The sequence below is a fragment of the Girardinichthys multiradiatus genome, chromosome 14 (genome assembly GCF_021462225.1).
Source record: "Girardinichthys multiradiatus isolate DD_20200921_A chromosome 14, DD_fGirMul_XY1, whole genome shotgun sequence".
NCBI classification, from domain to species: Eukaryota; Metazoa; Chordata; class Actinopteri; order Cyprinodontiformes; family Goodeidae; genus Girardinichthys; species Girardinichthys multiradiatus.
This window is the reverse complement of record NC_061807.1, coordinates 16,349,547-16,358,867: the sequence shown is the minus strand read 5'-3', so window position 1 is coordinate 16,358,867 and position 9,321 is coordinate 16,349,547. Positions and strand designations below refer to the sequence as shown.

The 9,321-nt window shown below is 39.7% G+C and overlaps 1 protein-coding gene across 1 annotated transcript; it reads right to left on the bottom strand.

Moving 5' to 3' along the window:
- Positions 1-3,795: 3,795 nt before the first annotated feature.
- si:dkey-112a7.4 (calcium/calmodulin-dependent protein kinase II inhibitor 1) lies at positions 3,796-7,143 on the bottom strand. The gene is made up of 3 exons (XM_047385930.1): positions 6,825-7,143; positions 6,179-6,535; positions 3,796-5,113 (listed from the first exon to the last, which is right to left on the bottom strand). The coding sequence occupies exons 2-3, from the start codon at positions 6,357-6,359 to the stop codon at positions 5,034-5,036; spliced, it is 261 nt and encodes an 86-aa protein (XP_047241886.1). The 5' UTR covers positions 6,360-6,535; positions 6,825-7,143; the 3' UTR covers positions 3,796-5,033.
- Positions 7,144-9,321: the final 2,178 nt, after the last annotated feature.

Genomic DNA, 9,321 nt, shown 5'->3' with positions numbered 1-9,321 from the left:
TTCTTTTTGGTGAGCAATTGACCTTAACTGATGAAACTGAGGTCTGCAGGGATTTAGATGTTGTTTTCGGCTCTGTGAGCTCCAGGATGAGTCATTGGCGGGCTCTTGGAGTAATTTTGGTAGGCTGGACTACACTGTTACCAACTGTATTGTAGTCTTACCCTTTACAGCCCCTTTTAAACGGCAGGTTTGTGTGATGCAAAACAAATCAAACTACTATATATATCAAAACAAGCTGTGACAACCTTGTGTTCAAACCTTTAAACTAAATCTTTTTTGTAGTCTTTTGATTTAACATCTCTGCATCATGGTCAGTCCAAGCATACAAAGTAACAAAATAACTATTAGGAAAAATGTAAAATTTGGAACGGCCAAGTCAAAGTCCAGGGATTTACCTGGAGAGGGCTGTGGACAAGAAACAGTAGGTCTTCTCAATCTGAGAGATCTGGACACAGTCAGCAAATATTGCCAACTCAAAATGTTGAAAGACTCCAGGCAGACAAGACTTAATGCTAAAATTGAGTCAAAAGGTGCTTCAACAAACAGGTTGTGCATCAGGATGTTGCATATTTTATGATTTATTATTTCTAACAGAGTTGTTGTTCTGTTAAATTGAACAGCATAAATATGTCACAAAAACATGTAAACTAGCTTGTGTGTTTTATATACTGTTTATATCATACAAGCTTATAAAGGGAGAAATATGAGCAATTTTTTATTCTCCTAAGAGGCTGAACATTTAGCTTTGGTGCCCCCTAGGGGCGTGTTGGGCCCTATTTGCATTTCCATAGTTCACATTCAGGTACATCTAAAAAAAAAATTGAATCTCATGAAAAAGTTCAATATTTTTTGTCACTCATTTCAGAAAGTGAAACTCATACATTATTTAGATTCATTATGCATAGAGGTAAATATTGCAATCTTTTATTTTTTGTAACTGGAGGGTTGACAGATGATGAAAACCCAAAATTCAGTTTTCAGAAAATGTTAATACATAACACCAATTTAGAAAATAATCATTTTTAATGTATACAAGTTATGTAATGGGGAAGACTGCCATGTTCAGCACAGTCATTGACATCCTGAGGAGGGTCAGCCACAGAAGGTCATGGCTCAAGAAGCTGGTTGTTCAGAGGGCTGTATCCAAGCATACTCATAGAAAGTTGAGTGGAAAGAAAACGTATGGTAGGAAAAAGGGCACCAGCAGCATGGGCAATTGCAATCTTAAAAGGATTGTCAAGTAACATTCATTCAATAATGTTGTGGCGCTTCACAAGGAGTGGACTGAGGCTGGACTCATCATGAGCATCATGAGCCCCAACCAATCAGACAGATGGCCTACAAGTGTCTCACCTGGACCAAGCCAAATAAGAGTTGGATTGTTGCTCAGTGGTCCAAGGTCCTCTTTTCAGATTAAAGTAAAGTTTGCATTTCATTTGGAAATCAAGGTTCCAGAGTCTGGAGGAAAAGTGGAGAGGGACATAATCAATATTGCTTGAAGCCTAGTGTGAAGTTTCCACAGTCAGTGATGGTTTTTGGGTGCCATGTCATCTGCTGGTGTTGGTCCACAGTGTTTTCTGAATACCCCAGTCAACACAGCCATCAACCAGGATATCTGGTACCAGCAGAGCTTCGTACCAACCCACACTGCCAAAGGTACCAAAAGCTGGTCTAATGACGTTGCTGTGATTGATTGGCCATCAAACTGGCCTCACCTCAACCCCAGAAAGAATCTACAGGGTAAAGTCAGGAGGAAGTAGAGAGACACCAGACCCAACAATACAGATGACCTGAAGGCAGATATCAAAGCAACCTGGGCTTCCATTACACCTCAGCAGAACCTCAGGCTGATCGCTGAACAAATAGAGTGCAGAGAAATAAAACATACTTTTCAGAAGTCTGACATTTCAGTCTAAAATAACTTTTTTTTTTACTGACTATGTAATATTTACATTTTCTGGCATTGAATTTTAAGTTTTCATTATCTATGAGCCAACAATCATCAGAATTACATGAAATAAAAGCTTGAAATGTTTCATTCAATGTGTACTAAATCTATACAATATAGAAGACTCACCTTCTGAATGAGTGACAAAGAATATTGACGTTTTTCAAGATATTGTTTCAGATGTGGCCGTACAATAAGAAACAGTTCTGGTTTTGACAGTAATCAGGCCTGGATGTGGCCGGTGAAACTCAAACACAAAAAATGTGGTTAATCACAGTTAATTCATAATTTAATTAGGGGGCAGTTACTTTTCCACTTAGTTCCAGGTTGGTTTCAATCACTTTTCCTTCAATTAAAAAAATAAATAAAAAATCTTCATTTGCTGCTTTTTTATATTTACTCAGCTTGTCTTTGTCTCATATTAAAATGTGTTTAAGGGTTATGTTTTGTTACATGAAAAAAAAAAGCAAAAACAAAAGTAATATGTGAGGGGGAAAATACCAGTTCAGTAACATATTTATGAGTACCGTACTAGGAGAGGACTCTGGTCATAATGCTCAAAGTGTGCTGTGGAAATCAGGTCTGGACTTGTACAATGATTATCCAGCTGGAAAATCCACACCAGGATCCTCGAAAACATTTGGCATTTCCACATTATTGGAGGTGTGGAAAACTGGTCAATTGTTAAACTGGTCATACGACTCCACAGCCAGCAACTCCATGCATCGCAGTGTGTCACGTAGTTAACATGCCGTACATTTAAAAAAATCTGTTTTCAAAATGAGGGATGCTGGGGGCGTCGCGTGGCTCAGCGGTAGAGGCTAGGGTCCTCCATGCAACTGTCCCGAATTCAATTCCCAGTCCCTAGAACAGGAAGACAGCACGGCGCCCCCTTCTCCTTCTACCCTACTTCCTATCCAGACACTAGTGAATAGTGGACACTAGTGCCAAATATATTTAGAAGCAAAGAGGGATGCTGCACAAACTGAAGACAATATTTGGACAAGATGAACTACCTTTTTGCAGGACCAGTTATTGGCCTTCAAGGGAAAGATGGGTAGAAATCCTTAAAATAAATGTTTTACTGCAAAGTAACCACATCTGACATGTAAAAAGTTAGAAAGAAAAACCTGCTTTTTATTTCTGTACAATTATTGTGCTAAAACAAAAAACTGCCATAAATTTTGGCACCTCCAGAAATTTCTTTAATATCATTTTATATTAAATATTAATCAGAACATCTATGAAGTTATTTTTTTAAATTGAGGAATATGGACCAGACTTCTCAGCCACTCTTTAAAAATGGGAAAGACAAGAGAACATGCCATTTAATCAGCAACCTTAAAACAACGCGTGAACAATTTCAGTAAATAAATATATACATTTTCTGATCTTTAATCCCAAACGTAAACAGGTGGAGTTTGCTAAACGCTACTGGGACTTTAACTGGAACCATTTACATTGGATTTAGCAACAAACACTCCAGGTGGGTTTGTTGTAAAACAAAACGATGAATATGTGGAAAAGCAACTTATACCCACTAGCAAACATGGTGCATGATGTGTGATGCTGTGGGCTTGTTCCTCTTTCAAAACGCCCACGGGAACTTTAAGACTGCGTGTCGTCATGAAAGGCCAACTTTCATTCCTATAACCTGCCTTTTCAAAAGGAACAAGATTCCACTTAGGTGGAAGATCACCATGAATATGTGGTTTTGTGGATTATTTGGATGGAACAGTTTTTAAATCTTGTGGACTACATCTGTAATAAACAGCAAACCTCGGATTATTTTAAAGCCATGAGGGCTTCTTCTCACGTACCGAGAGTACAAATAAAAACAGACTTTCTAAGGATTTATACTTTTATTTCCAGAGATGCATCATGAAAAGTTGATCACTTTCATGCAAAAGGCAAACACAACCTCAACATCTGAGTCAGAGACGTGAGCTGTGTGAAACAGCCACCAACAGTAGACCATGACCTCAATCACAAGCCTTTAAAAGGCCCATTACGTCTAACTCCACTCCAATCTTTACAAAATCCCCCAAAACATCAGGGTTAGGTTGCCTCACCAGCGACAGCCAATCAGAGCTGCACGTTTTTTTTGATCTTACTGCAATCATGACCTTTAAATAGTTCGCCCAACTCTGAAAGATGCTATGACAAAAACTAATTCATTAATATAAAACACATAAGCGTCCTACATGCGAACCAGAATATATTTAGGTATAAATCTGATTTTAAAAAAAAGAAAAACAAGAACAGAATCAAAGTGCATAAAAATTAGCTGTTTGTGACATTTTTTCCTGCCGAGTCTGCAGCTCGGGCCGATAACAAGCTCAGCAAAACAGTGTTTTGGTTTAGGAAAACTACTACGTAGCCCTTAAATCACAGGATACCAGTTTGGACGCTTGCACAGACCTCATGCATAGGTTTCTGCGACGTGTCACAGCACATGACGGGCATTCCCACAAAGTGCACCATTTGGAAACAATATAAATCCCACTTTTAGATGACAAAGAAAAGAAATAAGAATAAGTAGAAGCCACGACAACAACAACAAAAATATACATTTCTTTAAACAATAAATAATTTGCAGTAGTCGTTTACTTTTACCTTCAATAGCGAGCTTTCATTCAGTGGGTAATAGCTACACCATTAGGACCTGTGCGAGTCGTTGCACAAAGCTAAAATTTTCACGCGGTTGATACACGTTAACAGGCTCGTGTTTCTTCACACAACAAACCCACAGAGAATCAGTAACCCTCGTCGGACACGCCCGGCTGGTCAGCTGCCGTCTACCTCAGGTGCGACAGCAGCAACTTTTCTGAGAAGAAGCTTTGAAAAACCCTTAGAGTCCTGACAGCCTACAGGGGTACAGAGAGAGACGCAGTACGATTCATTCACAGTCTGAGCGAAGTTAAATAGACACTATGTACAATCAGGGCCCCCTGGGGGCTTCAGTCGGCACTAAGTGAGCCGATTTGGAGCCCCGATGAGCCACCAGAAGCTCCAGGAAGACACTTAGGACCAAGAGCGCTGATGGGAAGGGGGTTTCTGGGGTTTTTGGCACTTCTTTGAGAAGTTAGGAGATCGGTGACAGGGAGACGGGGCACTGGCCATTGTTGTTCATGAGGTCGTCCAGGTCTTCATCATCCAGGTCCACTGTAAAAAGAGGGAAGATGTTTTAACTGCTCCACGGCAACTGAGGCCTTTTATTCCCCTCCCTACAATACATTTACTGCCGAGGTATTTTCTATTCAAATGCCGTTATTTCTTTTTCCCCCAGGAACACTACAGTCCAGGTGGGTCTGGCATAAAACACAACGGATTTGTGGCAAAGCTCCTCATGCCAACTGTAAAGTATGGTGGATCAGTAATGCTGTGGGTCTTTTCATCTACCAAAAGTCCCTGGACAATTTTTTTTTTAAATTTCTTTAGCTACTAACATTTTTACAAGGATTATATATCAAGGTGACAGTTATAAACCTTCTCAACGTTGCGTATCTTGTAGCAAAATAGTCGCCATGTCTCCCATTTTTAATTACTGGATGCGGAGTATACAGAGCAGATATCCTTAGAAATTAAAGTCTGTTCAAACAGAACTAATCAAGAATGGGAAGATGGATAAATATAGGACAACCCTGGAAGAAACCTTGTTCAAAGCTGTTGAAATATTAGGAAGGGGTGGAGGACAACAACCCCAACCATACAGCCACAGCTACAATGGGATGGTTCAGGTTGAAGCATATTCAGAGCTAAATACAACTAAGAATCTGTGGTAAGACTTGATCATTGCTGCTCACAGAAGATCTCCATCCAATCTGACAGAGCTAGACCCGTTATGAAAAGAAGAACGGGCACTTTTCTGATTGTTATTTCTAAAGAAACGCATTGTTTTCCTTCCACTTTATAATTATGCACTACTTTGTGTTGGTCTACGACATAAATCCCAATGAAATGCATTAAAGTTTGTGGCTGTAAAGCCAAGAACGTGAGAAATTTCCAGGGGTATGAATACTTTTGCAAGTGAAGCAATTACTGATTTTTTTTTTTTTTGGCATGTTTTTAAAAGCACTTTATTCAACCAAGGTTGTGTGTAAATGTGCTTTATGTTTGCAGTGTATGTGGAGCTGCTTCCTACAAACAGTTTGTGTATAAAACATAAAGCTTGAGAATAATAAACAAAAAAGTAAAAAAAAAAATGCTTTCGATTGAAGTATCTCTCACCTTTTTTGGTCCGACCGATCTGACCCAGTTTCGGAGCCCTCTGTCCGAGCCTCTGGGGGTTCGCACCACCGTCGTGTCCTTCCCCCTGCGGGTGCCCCGGGTTGAATTGCCCAGCCGGGCCGGGCTGGCGAGGAGGCCCGCTGTGTGGGATCAGCTCGGGGATGCCTGAAGCTCCGTACATGCTGCAGTTCTCCTGTTCGGCCGCTAGATGTCAGCACAGACCCGAGCGTAGCTGTCGCGTTGAATAGAAGATTCTCACTTCCGCAATGGCTCTCAACACCGAAACGTGTAGAGGCAAAAAAAAAAAAAAAAAACACCCAAAATGTTGGAAATAACAGCGGGAAAAGTCCTCGCAGTCTGTTGACAACAGTAAAAACGGCAATTAGAAAGAGATCCGGGAACTATGAGCGGCGTGTCTTTAACAAACCGACAGTAACTCGATGTTTATACAGAAACAAGCGCTGTTTTTTTTCCGCTGTATTACCATTAACATGTGTAGAAATTATTCTACCTGCGTCACAGTGTCGCCTAATATCGTGTTTTCAGGTCGATCTGTGGGTTAAAACACTTCATTCCCGCTCGACTTTTAAACAACATCACAAACAATCCCTCACGAATAAAGATAAACAGGGTGAATTGAACTCACCTTGTGCCTCAAGACGCCGCAGTACACAGCTGAATCCGTCCAAATGTGCCGCTGAGAGACGCGTTGTTGTTGTTGTTTATCGGAGCTCTCTTCCTCTTTCTCTGCCTCTCTCTTGTTCCTGGCACCCCACCAAGGAGGAAGAATCTGCGTCGATTTAAAGGGGCCTCCCGTCACTCTCTGCCGTGGGGATTTCCCTCCTGTGGCGTCTTGACTCACACTGAGCCGTGGACGTCACAGTGTGGTCGGTTCGATGCCGACAGTTGTGATCACAAGATACCTCCACGGTGGGAGGGAGAGGCTCTGGAGGGCTCAGTGCGTCGCTGCGCACCTCCTTATAATGGCAGAGTGACTCAGGGGCCAGCCAATGACAGGCACTGCTTCTCCTATCAACCACTCATGACAAGTTGGTGAACTTTACACAACACCCCGAGCTCATATCGAAAGATGCAAATGAGTAGACTAGTCACGAAAAAGTTATTTCTTCTTTCATTATAGTCAGTTCCAAACTTAGTTGATGGTCCTCCAGGCTTTCTGAGGATCTTCTATAAGTTTTTTCCTTGGATTTTGCCTGCTTTTTTCACTCATTTTCAGACAATCATCTGACTGATTTCAGTTTAAGATAAAGCAAGGAAAGACTCCGGGTCCATTCATACGCAACCAGTGCCAGTACCAGTTCATCTTTGACAAGAACTATTTCTAAACTCAGCTTAGCTAAGTTAAAATGAAGTTATTCATGTTCATAGTTCACCACCTAAATATTCTGAACTTAGTTCGCAGCTCCAACATGAACTAGATCTCGATCATTTATCATATTTAGTCTGAAATCAGGTTGATCAACATATATTTATGTTGATCATGTCATCAACCAACCAACCTTACATCTATTTTATTGTCTCCTGCTGTCTTTGCTTACATAAAAAGTATTTAATAATGGCCGAATACCTTCAGCTTATTTGAACTGTTCATATTTTAATCTTAAATGTAATGTTTTCATTAACTGTAAGCGGAAAATCATGAAAACTAAACATAAACACAGTGGTTCATTACATGGGTACTACTTTGTTTGTAAGGAGGAAATGGCAATGCGAGGCTACCAAAATTGAGTTATGGGAAAGGGGCAGTGTGAACTGAAGCTTAATAAGACTTAATTTATCAAAACACTAATGAGAAAACATTGAAAAGCATGAAAAAAATCCAATTAAAGTACTGTAAAACTAGTTATTGACCCATTACAGTTTGTTTTTTCATCACACTTAGATATTTCAGATAAACACATTTTAATACCAGACAAAGATAACCTGAGTAAACAAAATGAGGATTTTGTTTATTAAGTGGAAAAGGCTATTCAAACCAAAGTAATGAAAAGGTAATTGGCCCTCTTGCTTTTAACTGTAGTTAACCACATTTCTGGACGACTGTGTTCAGTACAACTAGCTGAATTACTGCCAGACAATTAGAATCAAGAAATCACTTAGATAGAACCTGTCTGACAACATGAAGTAGGCTCAAAAATATCAAAAACAACACACCATGCTCTGATCTACAGGAATTCAAACCAGGCGCTTTCACACCTTTAGACCTGTAACCACAACATGTCGGCATCAGTAAGAATCTTTTGACAAGTAACAACAATAATGCCAAGTCACTTTGCTTCTTTGCCCCATTTTTTATCCAAATGTTGCCATTTTGTCTCTTCCTATCACCACTTAATACCCATAAACAACCCATTTGATACACAGTAAGCCTACTGTTTCTCCTGATGTATTTACTTTTTACACAGTTATTTATCATAGTATACTTCTGTTTCTATGGCTTGGCCAGTTTGAAAACTCAGCAGAATTTTCAGATGTTTATTTCTAAGAAAATGTTTAAAGCCATGCCTCATTTTCCTTCCACTTCACAATTATGCACTACTTTGTAGTTGTTCTTTCACATACAATCCTAATCAAATATATTAATGTTTGTGTCTGTAATGTGACAAAATGTGTAAAAGCGCCATGGATGTCAACATTTCTGCAAGGCAACTTGTTGCAAATGTTTCCTTAACCTCAAAGTGTGGCTACAGAAGGATTCTTACAGGTACGTAACCTTTGTGATAATTACAAATGACCACCACTGTTTAAAATCAAATGCTTACTTTAAACCTCTCCATCACTCTGCTGTTGTGTTGCATTGGTGTACATGTCTTGTTTCATTTCAGTCACAACAGCCTCAAATTACCTTTTAAGCTCAGTTCATTGACAGCATCTTCCCACTCACAGAACTGTCTTTAAGTTTGTGATCTGTGGACTTATTTAGAGACAGAAATGGCAAAATGTCTTACATTCTACTGACAGACAAATCCACCCATCGTTGAGATGAGTTTCAGATTCATTTTTGTCTTGTAATGATTTATTTGAACTGTTCATGTTCTAGAGTGGAATGATCACTGAAGATATAGCTGACCTGACATTTAAGAACAACAATGGGATGTACAAGTTTGATTTTATTGTGGGTT

What these genes read in the sequence shown, in the direction of transcription:
- si:dkey-112a7.4 (XM_047385930.1), bottom strand. Translation starts at nt 6,359, where the DNA reads ATGTACGGAGCTTCAGGCATCCCCGAGCTGATCCCACACAGCGGGCCT. An exon ending in GATCGGTCGGACCAAAAAAG is followed by an intron (nt 5,114 to 6,178) that starts GTGAGAGATACT and finishes CTCTTTTTACAG; the next exon opens with TGGACCTGGATGATGAAGAC.